Raw genomic sequence first — 17,813 nt, forward strand, 5'->3', positions numbered from 1 at the left:
TAAATACTTTAATGAGAACCGAGGTCTGTAACCTCCACAGCTGTAACTGCTCTGGCCTACGCCTTCTGCTCTAGCCCACATCTGGGGCTACCAACTACATTTAACCCACATTTGAAAGACAACCACCTTGAAAATTATCCATCAGCATCCATCTTCACAGAAGATACCGATCTGGGGCCAGAGTCTCAACGTTAACACTTCCTCAGGGAAAAGTTACCATGGTAACACAAACACATCAACATTTTTGAACCACTGTATCCTTCTTCGATCAGGAAGCCCTTGGGGGATCACAGGTTCGGCAAACACTTAAAACATTTTCAAAATACATTAGAACACAGAAAAAACAGGGAGGGGGGAAGGATAGACAGGTTGCCAGGGCTGGGCTCACACATAATTCAGTCCTTAGATCTGAAGCCTCTTGAGCTGCTCATATGTAATAAAAAACTGAGGAGTAAGTCATGGAAAATCACTGGATTGATACCAAAAGCCAAACTCAGTTCTAAAATTGTATACTGCATTCTCTTAAATAGGTACTTAGTTTTTTTTTTATTCTGTGCTCTTGTTTAAAAGTCTTTTAAAACAACATCTGTCTTACAACAATAAAAAAGAAAAAATATCTGTGTGAAATCCATCATGCATTGAGTACTCACCATGTGCCCATAATGATCATTGGCATTTAGCAATATCAACAGATTGGAACTCTAATACACTTACAGTCTTCAGGGGCAAAGAGGACATATACACACAAAAATAACCCAGAACATCAATGACACCATATAACTTACTGCTAGAATAATTGTTACAGGAATTAGGTGATCAGAGCAATTCCAAGGAGAGGAGACACTATCTCTCAGCCTACAGGGCAGGGAACTTGTGTTTCACTGCTTTTCAGCCCTGCAATGCTCACCACTATACACATAGCCACACGCAGCATCCAATACACGGCTCTGCACATAGGGGGCACTCAAACACAAAGGGGAGAGAGTCTCCCACCAGGAAGGAGCCCTAATTTGCTCTGGATTCCTTCACTCTATCAATGTTTCCTGTCCCGTTATTATTTCTCAGCTATTTGAGTCCCAAGTTAGAGGTAGGAAATAAGGATCACCCCAGCATGAACTTTCCTATTGGCACTTCCCCCATCACACCTTCCAAAAACTTAATAGCCCCTTCTAGACTGCCTATGTTTGTTGTTCTTTTATTTTAAAGAGGAAAGTCTGGCACATCTTTTCTACTCCCTTTAGTTTGTATTAGCTTCAAACTGAAAGCTGTTTCTCTACTTTCATCTTCAGTGGTCACCATTAGGATGCTGAGTTTCTCACTTGCCTAAAGATTCAATACAGGCAGTCCTCGGGTTATGAACAAGATCTGTTCCTAACCGTGTCTTTAAGTCGAATTTGTAGGTAAGTCGGAACAGGTGCATTTGGTTCTCATTTAGCCTTACTTTAGTGCAAGAAAAGGCTCGAAGCCTTTGCCTTTTCGATGAGTTCTATGAACAGCAAGTGAGGGTGATTGTGATGAAGACTTTGTTGGAGTAGGGGTTGCTGGTTCAATCCTTTCAAAGTGAGGGCAAATTATATAAAATTAAAGGGCAAGTATGAGTTTGTAACCAAGGTGGCGGGGGGGGGGGGTTGCCAGGGCTGCGTATTATCAAAATCTCCTTCCCGTGGCCTAGAATTACCTGAGAGCTTAAAACATTTCCTTCATTCTCATGTTCGAAAAGGATACAATGATGTTCCAGGGTCCAAGTCGAAGCCAGTTTGGCCAAAATCCTTTATACAGTGCAAAAAACCCCTCATGCTTCCACATCTGAGGGAAAGAGACAACCAGAAAATAGAGTGAGTCCCCTTTCTTTTTACATCAGACAACCATTTTTATTTTAGTACTTATCTTCCACCCTCACCCCACCACCACTACCCCTAGCCCCCACTCCAGCAATTTATAGCTCTATGAATGGTCTTTTTGTTTTTATAGATACACGTTTTAAATTCATATGTAATCTAAATCCATCCACTCGTTCATTCAACAAATATTTACTGAGCACCTACTATATGAAGGCACCCTTCCGAATGCTGGAAAGGTAACAGTGAACAAGACAGAGAAAGTGTCTGTGGTAGCCAGCCTCCAAGATGACCCCCAATGATCCCCACCTCCAGTAATTCATGCCCTTATGTTGCCCCTCTCACAATATAACAGGATTTGTCTGTGTGACCAATAGATTATGGTTGTAGTGAACATAAGCCACTTCCAATGCAAGATCATAAAAGACATTTTATATATAATAAGGCTTTTGACTTGTTCTCTCCTAGATTACTTGCTCTGGAGAAAGCCAGCTGTCATGTCATGAGAAGAGGCCCATGTGGTGAACCGAGGTCTCCAGCAAGCAGCCGGTGAGGAGCTGAGTCCTTCTACTAACAGTCACATGAGTGAGCTTAGAAGCGTATCTCCCAGCCCCAGTCAAGCCTTCAGATGACTGCAACCCTGGCTGACCTCTGGACTGCAACCTCACAGGACAGCCCAAGCCAGACCCACCCAGCTAAGCTGCTCCTGAATTCCTAATCCACAGAAAGTTTGAGATAACAAATGTTTGTTTTATGGCACTGAGTTCTAGGGTAATTTGTTACACAGCGACAGATAACTCATACAGTACCTGTCCTCATGGAGTATACATTCTAGTGGGGCTGACAAACAATCAACAGATATACAAATAGATATATATCTAATAATAAGTGCTATGAGGAAAACTAAAGAAGGGTAAGGGAACAGGGAGTTGGGCAAGTTACTATCATTCTGTCTCATCACTGTAAACATTCTGCATAGCGTCTTGGCCTACCTCATGGGAATGCTTTGAGGATTAAGTGAGGAACAATGTGAACTGTTTTGAATTTTGGTGCCCTCCTTTATACAATGGGGATGCTGCACACACCAACTGAGTGGTTATGAGAGTTAAATGATAAATTATGTAAACCAAAGATCATAAACTGGTGGCATGTGCTGAATTCAACCGGCAGAAACAGTTCATACGTAATGGACAGATATCCATTAAGTAACTACTACATGTCAGGCATTGTGTTAGGCACTGAAAAATGTTATTTTGAGTTTCTGCTGGTGAAGTGAAACTCACCACAATACCAGAAACTGGATATATTTGGATAAGATAATAATATGAAAAGCCAGGCTTGTTAAATATCCCTTATCCTAAATACTTGAAAATATCCCTTATCTCATTCTCCAAATTGGGAACACTAGAGATTAATTATCCTTATTCACCATTTCTTTGAAGCAAACAGCAATAAGGGCAATATTTATACAAAACATAGGTAGTGGTAATATTGGAACCCTGGTTGCGTAGTAGTTAAGAGCTCGGCTGCTAACTAAAAGGTCGCCAGTTCAAGTCCCCCAGCCGCTCCTTGGAAACCCTATGGGGCAATTCTCTGTCCTATTGGGTCACTATGAGTCGGAACCTACTCGACAGGACCTAACAACAACAGTGGTAATATGCTTCCCCCAATGGATCTTCAACAAATACTAAAGATCTTAGACCAAACTGTTGTAGGAAAATTGTGAAAATCAGCCAAAATAAAACCAAGATGTAGATAAACAACACAGAATCATAGACTACGAGAGACCTCAGAGATACAATTCAACCCCATCGCCTCTCACCCGGACTACCGCAATAGCCTTCTAACTGGTCTAAAATCTCCACCTGGAAGCCAGACGATCTTTTAAAATTATAAATGGATTGTGTCACTTCCCTGCTTAAAGCCCTCCAATGGCTTCCCAATGGTTATATCCATGCGACGGGAATATCATTCAGCCATACAGCATGTCGCATGAAGTACTGATACACGCTACAACATGGATGAATCTTGAAAACATCATGCTAAGTGAGAGCAGCCAGTCATAAAAGGTCACATAGTGTATGATTCCATTTATATAAAATGTCCAGGAGAGGCAAATCTACAGAGACAGAAAGCAGATCAGTGGTTGCTTAGGGCTGGGGGCACAGTGAGGTGATAGCTAAAGGGTGTATTTCTTTTTGGGGTGATAGACACAAACGTTCTAAACTTAGATCATGGTGATAACTGCACAACCCTGTGGGTAAACTAAGATCACTGAATTGTACGACACCTTAAATGGATGAATTTTACGATATGTGAACTATTCCTCAATAAAAATGTTTTTTAAATAAATGCTATGACAAAGTACCCAAAAAACTATGAACACATAACCTAGTTCAGTGATCATGAAGACTTTGGTAAAAATGTAACATTCAATCAGAGATCTGAAGAATGAGCAGGAGCTAGCCAAGCGACAGGTGTCTTTGGGGTGGGGAGAGGGCTACAACAAAGTATACAGTGTGGGTGAAAGCTTGGGGATAAAACAATGCCCAGCACCGAAATCATTCAGTATGCCTGGAATAAAAAATAAGGGTGGCAGAGATAAGGTTGTAGAAGTAAATAGGGATCAAATCATATAAAGCCTTGGGGCAAAGAGAAACCATTAAGGAGTTTTTAGATGAGAGGACAAGATGAGATTTCCAGCTGTTCTTTTCTACGTTAGAGATGGATACATGATTCCCATTTGTCATACAGCCAATTTTCAGCCTGCATAGCTTGCTGCCTTGGCATCTGCTAATTCTGCCTAGTATAGCCCTTTCACCGTATCCAACACGGCCACTCCTATTTTGTCACATAGCCTCTCAACAACTGTGGTTACTGCCTCCCCCTCCTGGCCATGCCCTATATGGTTTCCCATGAGAAGAATGCCTCCCTTTTCCCATGCTAATACACTAGAAACTTGTAAACTGACCAATAAGACTTCAGCGCATACTAACCTCGAACCCAACCCTGCTTGCCATACCTAAGCCCTGTCCCACAGTTCCAACTCGCTGTCACCTTGTCCCTGAGTGCAACCCCCTGTGTGGGCCTGAGTCCGGGAGTGCTATGGCTCTCTCTCTAGGACCTGTGAGTTCTAAATTCTACTTGTTCTCCGGTCTCCCTGAGTGAGCCTCAATCTCTCATGCCACACCTGATAAACCATCCATGACACCCATAGACTCCTTTGGGTCATGCTTCAGACATCATTTACCAAACTATTCTGGGACTCTTAAAGATGAAATGCAAAATAATAAACTATAATGCCATTATATATTATGACATATAGAGCAAAGTAGTTTTGAAGAACTTTAAAAGCAGGTAAGTGAATGTGTGAATAAATCAATGACATAGAAGACTTTATTTAATGTGATAAGGGTAGGCAGTTAGTTAGTTATTTGAAAAATTAATCAATGCACAGAATATAAACATGAGTCATATGTATCTTAAATATTTTAACTTAAAACATCTACGCACATCAATTTGAAAACCTTTTGATGGCGGGCTAAAGACTTCTTTGCAAATAGGTCTGCTGACTGAATTTCAGTATTGTCTTTCTTGCATAAACCACACACCCACAGGTATATCCTTTATGATTTCCAGTTTATTTCAGTGGAGAGAGAACTTAGAGACACATGCATAATAATACAAGTACAGAATGCTTTTAGATGATTACAATTTCCCCCAATTTTTATACCTGTCTCGCCCATACCTAATTTCAAAACTTTTTTTTATTGTAAATGACTCCCCTTTTACCAAATCTTTATACAGTAATCTTTTGGAAATACTTTCAGGATCTCGGGCATGTCACATATTTCTGAACCTTATTCTCTTCAAAACATCTACATTCACCTCAGTGTTCACAGAAACAAATCTTAGCAATGATAACAGTTACTGAAGGTTCAACAAGAATTCGACTACGAAGAAATGGTGCTGAGAAAGGTAATCCTTTAGTAGCAGTAGTTAAGGGATTCAAGAGCCATTTGAATAAACAGAGAACATCTACTATAATTGTAATCAGAAACTTCTGCTAGAAGTCACCATTCTTGAAAGTTTCTGTCACTGGAATAAAGTTGACCCTCGAATCACTGGGACTGGCCACTGAGAACTACTATCCCTCGGAACTGTCAAGGGCCTCAGGAAGATAATGGATACCACTGCTGAATGAACCAACTATAATAAGCTGCTGCCAAAAACCAAACCCATTGCCTTTGAGTCAATTCTGACTCATAGCGACCCCACAGAACAGAATAGAGCTGCCCCATAGAGTTTCCAAGGAGCGCCTGGTGGAGTTGAACTGCTAACCCTTTGGTTAGCAGCCATAGCAATTAACCACTAGCCACCAGGGTTTCCAGCTGCTGCCAAGAAACCTTAACTATCCATGGGTAGCGCAACCAACAGGAGTAGTCAAGAGGAAGCAGAATGGAGGGATCTTGGAAAGAAGGCCACCTTAGGTTTGAATCCTGGCTCTGTCATGAACCAACTAAGTGACTTCGGAAAAATTACTTAACCTCTCTGATCTTCAGTTCCTTTATGTATAAAACGGGGATAAGAAAATCACCCACAATGTAGCTCTGAAGAACGGAAACAACATAAACAAATCAATAAATGGTACAATTTTTTAAAAGTACAGCAATGAATTCATGTTATCATGCAAGTAATTAAAGGTTACTGCCAACATTAAACTGTTTCTGCCTGGTTTCAAACCTGGGACCTTTCGAATGTGAAGCAAACGTGATAATCACTACATTACGGAAACCAGGCAGTTAAATCTGGTTTAACCTGGTTAACCCTTGTAGTGTAGTGGTTAAGTGCTATGGCTGCTAACCAAAAGGTCTAGAAGTTCGAATCCACCAAGCACTCCTTGGAAACTCTATGGGGCAGTTCTACTCTGTCCTATAGGGTCGCTATGAGTCGGAATCGACTAGATGGCAATGGATTTTTTTGGCCGACATTAAAAGATGTTTCTGCAGATACAACACAGCACAGTGGTTAGAAGAACTTCAGAATCAGACAGATTGCAGGTCTGCCACTTAGTAGCAATATAATCTTGGGTAAATTACTTAGCTGCTCTGAAACTAGGTTTCCTCATTTTTAAGATAATACCTACTCCATAGGATTGCCATGACAGTTAAAGGATAGTGCCTGGCACATAATAAGCCTTCAGTAAATGCTATCACTATATTATGAGGATTGCATTTTACTTGGATCCACAATCAACGCCCATGGATGCAGCTGTCGTGAAATCGAACAATGTATCGCGTTCAGCAAATCTGCTGCAAAGGACCTCTTTCAAGGGAACTTTTTGTTTACCAATGCATCCTCGCCAAGTTAGGACAGTGGACGTAGTTGGATATGCTAACTTTTTCTTTTTTATTTTTATTGTGCTTTAAGTAAAAGTTTACAAATCAAGTCAGTCTCTCATATAAAAATTTATATACACCTTGCTGCTAACCCAACCTTGCTGCTATATACTCCTAATTGCTCTCTCCCTAATGAGACAGCCCGCTCTCTCCCTCCACTCTCTTTTCGTGTCCATTTCGCCAGCTTCTAACCCCCTCCACCCTCTCATCTCCCTCCAGGCAGAAGATGCCCACATAGTCTCAAGCGTCCACCTGATCCAAGAAGCTCACTCCTCACCAGCATCCCTCTCCAACCCATTGTCCAGCCCAATCCATGTCTGAAGAGTTGGCTTCGGGAATGGTTCCTGTCCTGGGCTAACATAAGGCCTGGGGCCATGACCACCGGGGTCCTTCTAGTCTCAGTCAGACCATTAAGTCTGGTCTTTTTATGAGAATTTGGGGTCTGCATCCCACTGCTCTCCTGCTCCCTCAGGGGTTCACTGCTGTGTTCCCTGTCAGGGCAGTCATTGGTTGTAGCCGGGCACCACCTAGTTCTTCTGGTCTCAGGATGATGTAGTCTCTGGTTTATGTGGTGGATATGCTAATCTTAACTCAGTGGAGAATTCAGAGATACAGATAAGATCTTGGGGAACCATTAGTGTATAGGTGGAACACAACTTAGAACACTGCCTGGAACATAGGACACTTATATTTTTTTATTCAATGAATGAACGAACACATTCCTCAATGCACAACAATCTGGCTTTTGTGAACATCAATCCACCAAACTTCTTCCAGAAAATGTTAAATCCAACATATGTATTTCAGTTTTTATCATACTCGACCTCTTTATCGCATGTGATATTAAATAACCACTCATTCCTTCTTAAAATTCATTACTCCCGAGTTGAACCTAAGGTCCTCGGAATGGCGGGCACAGGTTTGGTGGCTGGGGAGGCTGTGGTGGATGTTCTGCCCTATTTTGACCAAGGTTATGAAGCGCTGGTGTGCAGGAAGTGGCTATGGCACTGGTGGAGGAGGAAACTTACAGATACTGACCTACAAAGAACTACCTGAGCTACCTGACAGCACCAGATTATTCTTCTTTTGAAACTGACATAATGAGAAATGAATCTGAAAGACTGGCTGCTTGACAACCAATTGAACTACTCAGTATGAAATGATATGAGCTCCAGCGCCTTCCTCAGGTCAGAAAAATGATATTACTGTGTGACAAGAATGTGTAAACAATTCTATGGCCCAGTTAGAACATCAAGTGGTTCAAATTGATAATCTGGAACTCATGTCAGAGCATGGATGCAATGCCTGGAAAGCGTATAATGAAAATCTAGTTCACATGATTGAACACGCCCAGAAAGAGCTCCAGAAGTTAAAAAAAAAACATATTTATGATTTAAACTGGCAGCGCAAGAACACGCAACTAACAGCTAGGTCTAAATTGAGAGAAATGGAGTCAACTCAGGTATCCCTGGTTAGTAAGAATTGAGATTGAACAGACTATTGTACAACTAGAAAATGAAATCTATCAAATTAAGCAGCAACATGGAGAGGCAAACAGAAAACATTTGATGAAACTTCTGAAAAGAAAAATGAATTTGGTGGGTAAAAAGAAGGGAGAGTTGAACTTTCGTAGAATATCAGGCACCTGAAGTACTTCTGAACTGTGAAGGGTGACAGCATCTTGTAGTTAAATGTACAGAATGTGTGAACTGTTGTATTATTTCTCTATCTGTATATTTTAGCAAAATAAAAAATTTCAACTTGGTATTTTTATAGCCTTTAGAAAAAACTTTAGGCTTTTCGGATAAATGACTTTAGAATAATACTCTGACACAGAATTCATTTTAACCACTTGGGTCTGATTTTGCATCCAAGAGATCTTTATGAAAAACTTTCAACACATACAAGAATTTGGAAGCTTTTGGGTTATACCTTTGTCTAATACAGAGGTAATTCTAAACAAATTTTTGATTACCAAAAAAAAAAAACTCATTACTCCCCTGGCTTCTAGGATAACACTCTTTTCAAAGTTCCCTCATGTCTTTTGAACTATCCCTTTTCTGGGTTCCTCACCTGCCCATCTCTTAAAAATTAGTGTTCCTCAGTGTTTTTCCTTGGCCCACTGCTCTGGGAAGGATGTGCATATCAGAAACACCAGGGGGGGCTTTTGCCAAACTATACTCCACAGGGCCTGAGAACCACTGCCTTTGTGAACACTATTATCGGAAGGAGTTTTATACCACTCTAGTGTGCTGGGAGAGCACGATGACACTAGTTTTTTTTTTTTTTTTTAGTGTGCTGGGAAGACAAAAAGGTTGTGAACTCCTCTACCTGCTCTGCTTGGTCAACCCCCTTGTCGTGGATTGAATTATGTCCCCCCAAAAATGTGTGTATCAATTTGGCTGGGCCATGATTCCTGGTATTGTGTGATTTTCCTCCATATTGTAAATCCTGCCTCTATAATGTTAATGAGGGAGGATGGGCGGCAGCAGTTGTGTTAGCGAGGCAGGACTCAATCTACAAGATTGGATTGTGTCTTGAGGGAATCTCTTGAGATATAAAAGGGAGAAGTGAGCAGAGAGAGTGGAGGACCTCATACCACCAAGAAAGCAGTGCTGGGAGCAGAGAGCGCGTCCTTTGGACCCGGGGTCCCTGCGTAGAGAAGCTCCTAGTCTGGGGGAAGATTGATGAGAAGGCTGACAGAGAGAGAAAGCCTTCCCCTGGAGCTGACACCCTGAATTTGGACTTTCAGCCTATTTTACTGTGAGAAGATAAACTTCTCTTTGTTAAATCTGTCCACTTGTGGTATTTCTGTTATAGCAGCACTAGATAATCAAGACAGAATTTGGTACCAGGAATGGGGTGCTGCTTTAACAGATACCTACAATGTGGAAGTGGTTTGGAAGCTGTGGATGGACAGAGAACCAGCAGTGGCAGAAAAGCAGCAGCAGCAGAACCAGGAGACCAGTGCAACACAGCACTGGAGCCGACCCACGGAGTGAGAGAGCTGAGTGCCTGTGAGCAGGAGGTTTCCTGGCGGAGTGGAGTGCCTCTGGGCACTTATCAGTGGAGGTACTGAGCTTTGGAACACTTGCCCTAGCAGGGCAGATGTGGGTGTGAGGCCCGAGGAGCTCAGAGGCCAAGAAACCAGGAAGCAGAAGTTGAAGAGACAAGGAACACAAGAAGACGAGCTGCCTCAATCTCAAAAGGTATGGCCAGGACCTCTGGGGTTTCAAAGGGTGTGTCCACGGTCTCCGGTGTTTCTAAGGGTGAGTCACCACTCAGATGAACTAGGAGAATGGTGGGCCGAAAAGCCAAAGTGCCGTCCCAGTGGGCCTGGAAGGCAGAGCTGAAGCCCAGGGCCAAGTGGCCTCTACTTAGAATCCAGAGAGTGTGGCCAATACCTAGAGTTTAGAGGGCAAAGCCATTGTGTAAATTGTCTCAGAGAACAGAGAATTACTTTCAAGGTCAGTGGTTCTCAAAGTGTAGTCCCCAGATTAGAAGCATATTGATGCAAATTCTCAGATTCCAACCCTGACCTACTTAATCAAAATCTCTGGAGATGGGGCCCAGCCATTTGCATTTTAACAAGCCCTCAAATGATTCTGATACATGTTAAAGTTTAAGAACCACTGCTGTGGGTCTATCCCTTTAGATTAGTGGTTTTCAACCTCGAGTGAACACTGCAATTGCCTGGGGAGCTTTAAAAATACTGGTAACTGGCCAAGAGGTTCTCAGTTAATAGGTCAAAAGCAGACAAAGGCGCTATGAAAGTTCCCCAAGTGGTTCCAATGTGCACCCAAGGCTGAGAACCACTGCCTCAGCTCCATTCTCCATAACACCAGACTGATCCATTTAAAATACAAATCTGACCTGATTAAAGTCTTTCATTAGCTCCCCATCAATTAAAAAAAAAAGGGTCCAAGTGCTTACAAATACCCTTTATAACCTAACTAACCCTTAGCCACCAACGTGAGGAAGATGCCATAGTGTAGAGGTTAAGAATGTAGTGTGAAGCCAATGGTCTGAGTTTAAATCCCAGCTCTGCCACTTAATAGCTGTGAAACCTAGGGCAAGTTCATCTCTCAGTGCTTCTAGTGTCCACCTTACAAGGAAATGGTAAGGATTAAATGTAAGTCTCAGTAGGAGAGTTCTCGATACACAGCAAAGCATGTAAAATATATATGCTATTGATATTCAAAATGCCACATCTATAGGAAGCCTATCCCATATTCCCAAATTGGGCTAAAGTTTCCTTCCATAGCACCTTGAGTTTATCACTCACCAGGCTGTATTGATGATCTGTTTATATACCTATGATTTCTCTGTACCTACTAGACTGGTGCCTGGTATATGATAAATAATTGTTAAAATAAACTGGTAACAGCAGAGAAACCATATGGAAATGATATATTTTTAACCTCCATTTTTTTCAGCAGTAATATCAGCAGTGATTATTTAATATATTTAAGATACTCAGGCATCCTACAAACAGAAACTTTCAAAGCCAAGGTATGAACAATAGCACAACCCTGAGCCGAAAACAAGTACTGGGTTTTCTATCCCAGGGCCTCTGGTCTGAGTGGGCAACCGCAGGGTATGCTACGTCTATTCTGTCAATAAAGCTACATGGTCCTATTAATAAAAGTATCTTACATTCTCAGGCATTCAAATTGCAATAACGATATTAAGGACCACTGTGCATCAGCAAATTGCCAAGGAGACAGCTTTTCTGCCTGGGAATGACTCTAAGAGGCTACTAAAAATATACAAGATGATTCTTCCATCTTCAGGATGATATGTAGCAACTAAGGACTGAAAGAAGGTCTGAGACATAGAAGATAACAAAAATCCAACCCAAGGCCGCAGTGTGCGTACCTTTAAAATTCCATCCAAAGTGCCCTTGTAGAGGTCCACGTGTCCCACGATCGCCCTCTGGTTCATCATGCGAGTTCTCACCACATCAACTGGATTGGAGGCCAGAGCCCCAGCCAAACCGCACGTAAAGCTGGAACTAAAGATGAAAACATTTAGATTTCCCCCACTTCTTCCCACTGCCCACTTAAACAGAAATTAGGCCAAACATAAATAAATGTACAGTAGCTCTGGCCCATCAGATAAAACCTGACACTTTCTCTTCGTTACAATCTAAAGACAAAGGAAGTCTTTTCTAAAGAGACACTATTAAAAAGCTGTCTCCTTCACTTTTCAATATGAAACTCAGTTTATGAGCCTAACAAGATCTCCAAGCAGCAAGTATCAGACATCTATTAGATGCACACATTTTTCAAACCACAGCACCATATGCCAAATGCATTTGAGAAGCAAAACACCATTAAGGTCACAAAACAAATAAAATGTAGGATGAGACTAGTGTCAGTTTTCAATTGAAAACTATGGTTTCATTCCACAGGCCCTATAAAGTTTCACCCTTTTTTCTGATTCCCATTGAGAAAAGTTTATTTCCAGATCCAAAATTAGGCCAAAGCAAATAAAAGGTGTGTTTATTAGATATATAGAGACTGTGAATGAATAGGTACAAATACTATAGATGTCTGGTAGGCTGCTGCATTACATGGTGCCCCCAAGTACAAAAGTGCCCACAGCATCCGGGACCTCTGAAGTACACGTTTATCAGAGGCTTGCCGTGCTGCTAATGGGAGAGACGTGGTATCTAGGCCATATGTATCACTTATTAATTCCACAGGAAGAGGCTTTTTCTGCTCAAAATGCTGAAAATACAGAACGGGCGCCACCTATCATACTTACACAAAGTGGGTTAAAATTGTGTCTCCCATCATCCCTGACAATATTAAGTGCTTTTTGGTAATATCATAGACTGGAAGCTCTACTCCCACAACGATGGCAGCACGCTGCGCAGTTGGGACCACACCCTACAAAACACAATTGACAATAGATACCAAGGAAATACACATGTACTAACATAAACCTGAAAGTCAAAAACATAGGTCAGAAGTTGAAAATCACTAGAAAAATCCAAGTGTGAAGTACTGAGGTCACTTTTTCAAATCAATGGTTAATACTGGGACACTTACAAATCCTCAGTTCACTTAATCTGTTGCTGTCAAGTAGATTCTTTAATGTTGCCTTTTGGCACTCATGGCAACTCCTGGTGTATTAGAGTAGAACTGCACTCCATAGGCTTTTCAATGGCTTTAATCTTATGGAAGTAGATTGCCAGGCCTTTCTTCTGAGGCACCACTGGTTGGATTCGAACCACCAACCTTTTGGTAGTCAAGCACAAACTTACTGTACTAAAAATAAAATCATGGATTTGACACCCACAGCACAAGTGATAGACGGAAAAAAATTGATCAACTGGGCTTCATCAAAATAAAAAAACCTTTGTGATTCAAAGAATAACATCGAGAAAGTGAAAAGAGAACCCACAGAATGGGAGAAAATATGTGCGAATCATCTATCTGGTAAGTGTCTAGTATCCAGAATGCACTAAAAAAAAACCCTTGCAACTCAACAATAAAGAAGATAAACATTCAATTAAAAAATGGGCAGAGGATCTGAATAGACATTACCCCAAAGAAGACACACAAATGGTCAATATGAAAAGATGCTCAACATCATTAGTCGCTAGGCAAATGCAAATCAAAACCACAATGAAATCCCGCTTCATACACACTCACCAAAAACCCATTGCCATCTAGTTGATTTCAACTCATGGCAACCCTATAGGACAGAGTAGAACTGCACCATAGGGTTTCACAGGCTATAATCTTTATGGGAACAGACTGCCACATCTTTCTCCCTCAGAGTGGCTAGTGGGTTTGAACCATCAATCTATCAGTTAGCAGCTGAGGGCTTAACCACTGTGTCACCAGGACTCCTTTTACACACACTAGGACAGCTGTAATAAAAAACAAGCATTGGTTGGTCAGGATGCGGAGAAATCGGAACCCTCATAACACTTCTAGCAGGAATGTAAAATGGTGCAGGCAGTGACTGTGGTTGTTTCTCAGAATGTTAAACAGAGTGTAAAATGGTGCGAGGCATAGTGGTGGCATCTGAACTTGTCTAACTTCACGAGGGGGGATGATGAGAATTAAGATCAGCCCAAGGCTGATTCCTATGAGGTGGAGATCGGACATACCTCCACTCTCCAACCTTTTTGCCAATTCTGACACCAGCCATCCCTCCGTTGGCATTCTCTACTTCTCTGCTGGGTACGATAACCCATTGCAATGGCCACACACAATTCACAGGCCATATTTACAGTTAAGTGGTTTATTAAGGAACATGGTACAACTTGGGATCAGGATCAACAGGCTACAACTCAGGGATCAGGATCAGGAAGTATGTAGGCAAAGTCTCCCCTTTTCAGTGCAGGATAGCTCTCTCTGCTCCTCTCAGTCCCCTGAGGACAGGCCCCTCTAGACCCCCCTTAGGCTCCTCTAGGTCCTGCTGCGTGTCACCGCTAACTCTGCTACTGGGTCCCTTCCAGGCTTGTTGCTACTGGCTCTGCCACTGGGCCCCTCCCAGGCCTCTCACTGTCTTCAGTGTAACAGCCCTTGACCAGTGTTACAGCTCTTTTAGGACGTTCCTTGCCTCTTCTCTCTCTCTGCTTCTCGCTTCTTTCTGTCTACTCCAACTTCTGTGGGACTGACTGCATATATATACACAACCCCTTATAAGTTTCAAGGCACGGCCCCTCGCAGTGGGGGCCACAAACTGACCAATCCCCTGATGGTAGGCACAGATACTTCATTTGCATAGTTAGGCGTACCCAGGCTACAACTCACCTCATTTGCATAGTCTATTGACAAATCCCTGCAAGGTGCATACCGATCACAGGGCAGGCTATAGCCCAAAAAAAAAAAAAAATTAGCCCAGGACCAGGCAAAATCAAAAATCAAACCCAGTTGTTTACAACTTACCCAGGAAATGTCAATCAACCTGAACAAAAGTAACAAACCCTTTAGGGTAGAAAACTAGAGCGAAGGTAACTCCTCAGGATTTGGGGAAAAGTCTCTCAAAAGCTATTTTTCCAGAAAATCAAGGCAAAAGGCCACCTAAAGAAACTCATTTCACCACACAGAATTATCATATGACCCAGCAATTCCACACCCAAGAGAGTTGAAAACATATATTCACAAAAAAACTTGTACGTCAATGTTCACAGCAGCATTATTCATCATAACCAAAAAGTGTAAACAACCCAAATGTCTACCAACAGATGAATGGATAAACTGTGGTATATCCATAGAATGGAATATTATTCAGCCATAAGAAGGAATGAAATACTGATACATGCTACCACATCGATGAACCTTGAAAACATTATACTAAGTGAGGGAAACAAGATATAAAAGGTCACATACTGTATGGCTCCATGTATATGAAATGTTCAGAACAGGCAAATCTAGAGTCAGAAAGTAGATTAGTAGTTGCCTAGGGATGGGATGGCTGGGGGAAAATGAGGACTGCAAATGGGTATAGGTATAGGGTTTCCTTTTGGGATGATGAAAATGGTCTAAACTTAGTGGTTGCACAACTCTGTGATTATACTAAACCCCACTGAATTATACACTTTGAGATGCTTTTTTAAAAAACAAAGTAAATCTTATGGTAAGTGAATTATATCTCAGTAAAGTTGTTATTAAAAATATAAAATCAAGAAAAAAAAAGTGGGGAGAAGAGAGCTTCTAGGTTTATCTCACAGAATTTTAGGATGTCCTGAAAGGACATACACTAGGATGGCAGCAAAGGTATGAAGCTGCTAGGGAAAAGGTCAAGACAAAGTGGTCCTTCTCTTACATGACCTCGTGTAGTAACATTAGCAGTGTTTCACTCAATAGCACAATATCACAATCACTGCTTACATTACAACACAGGTTTGTTAGGGTATTAAAATGTTTTTGAAGAGTATTAACGACACAAGAAAATACTTATGCTATAATGTTAAATAAGGCAAGACATAAAATTATATGTAGTATTATTCTAAGTTTAGTGGAAATGCACATATATGTGTGTAGGTACACATATAACATATTTTTCACAAATAACGCACCCACGTAAATAATGTGCCCACGCATGTGATGTGTACAGTGCGTTTAGGAAAATAACAGATGAGGGGGTTGTGCGGTTCGCAAAAAATGTATAATGTATAACGTGTGCATTATTTGCATAAAAAATACAATATATATGTATATTATATGAATATGCATGTATGTGTATATATACACATACTACATATATACACATACATGCAAACTTTTAAAAAGGATTAGAAGAAACACATTGAAATATTTTTCTTCATCTGGGGTTAGGATAGCATATAAGTTCATTTTCATTTTTATATCTTTGTATATTTAAAAAAATTTTTTTCACAACGAAGATTTTATTTTTATAATTCTGTTTAAAAGTCTTTTAAAATTGAAAATAATATGCCATGGGGACAACTGCTTCCTGAGATAACTTTTATATTAAGGTGTTCAATTGTCTCTAAATTCCCAATTTATAAAGGGAAGGTGATGTAGCCGTGTTGTCATCACCCTGATCATCAAGAAATGCTTGATTCCGCTGATATGGCTGGCCGGCCAGCCGAACAGTCCCTTCCTCCCCAAGTCCTCCACCTGCTTCACTCTGTTAAAAATGATGACTGTCAGTCACAGAAGGCTGTACTCTGGTGAACAGTAAGGGCACAAGCTTTGGCCCATAGGTCAAATTCAGGCCTCAGACATATTTTGTGTGGCTCACATAGTGTTTGTAGAAGGCCGAATTTGTTGTGAACATATAAAAAAAATCTGGGTATTTCATACAGAAATGCAGATTTCTAGCTTCTCTTGAGAGTCCAGAAAATTTGGCAACGATGGGCTCATTCAGTGTGTGGCAGCTATAGGCTGGAGCTGAGCAGCAGCTGTCCCCTTTAAAAAGAACATCTGCTTTCCAGTTCGCCACGGTCCCTGCTACTCTATTGTATTCCCAATTCTGAGACAAGTGTCACTTTATGCTTTGTCATCATACTTGTGCTGTTTTTCTTACAATGGAGTTAGGAAAAAAGTGAAAGGTTTTCAGTACCCATGTTATAATCAAAGCAGGAAAATAAAATACAGACTGAGAGGACCATGTGTTGGAAGAAAGAAATGTAACATATTTCCTTGTATTTTTAATATGCAAACAAAATGTGTGTTAAAAGAACACATAATACAATACACTTCAATTCTTTATGTTACATGCCTGGATCATAGCAGCAGCCAAGTATAAAACAGCTGTGTTCCCCTGATGAAATCTCCAACTCTATTTATTGCTTTTTGTCTTTTCCTTGACATCAGTCTGTAAAAATGTCCTAGTTAGTTCCATTTTCTGGTTTTAAATTAGAGTAATTAAGAAACTGCACTCTGCTGTTATCAAAAAGCAACTAAGGGATGCTAAGACCATTAGGTGAAAAGTTATTAGGGAATAGGATATACGCATGTTGCTAGAATATCACCCCACAGATTACTTGCTAATTCGAAAAGAAAAAACATACCTGTCACAACGGAGAGATCTAGTGGACATCATCTCATCAATAATCATGGGACAACCTAACTTCACGTGCCTC

At 41.1% G+C, this 17,813-nt stretch overlaps 1 protein-coding gene and 1 pseudogene across 4 annotated transcripts in view; one reads left to right on the forward strand and one right to left on the reverse strand.

The window, feature by feature from the left end:
• SLC25A14 (solute carrier family 25 member 14) overlaps positions 1–17,813 on the reverse strand; it is a 38,261-nt gene continuing 20,448 nt past the window's right edge. For 3 of the 4 annotated variants that reach the window (XM_049871246.1, XM_049871245.1, XM_049871243.1), the window contains 4 exons: positions 13,007–13,131; positions 12,116–12,251; positions 1,726–1,806; positions 1–444 (listed from right to left, as the gene is read on the reverse strand). In XM_049871246.1, coding sequence (XP_049727203.1) covers positions 403–444; positions 1,726–1,806; positions 12,116–12,251; positions 13,007–13,131 — 384 coding nt within the window. In that variant the 3' untranslated portion in view covers positions 1–402. The remainder of the gene's footprint in view (positions 445–1,725; positions 1,807–12,115; positions 12,252–13,006; positions 13,132–17,813) is intronic. The other variant, XM_049871244.1, reaches the window with a different exon arrangement.
• On the forward strand, positions 8,144–8,886 carry LOC126069456 (pre-mRNA-splicing factor SPF27-like; annotated as a pseudogene).

Source organism: Elephas maximus, chromosome X (genome assembly GCF_024166365.1).
Source record: "Elephas maximus indicus isolate mEleMax1 chromosome X, mEleMax1 primary haplotype, whole genome shotgun sequence".
NCBI classification, from domain to species: domain Eukaryota; kingdom Metazoa; phylum Chordata; class Mammalia; order Proboscidea; family Elephantidae; genus Elephas; species Elephas maximus.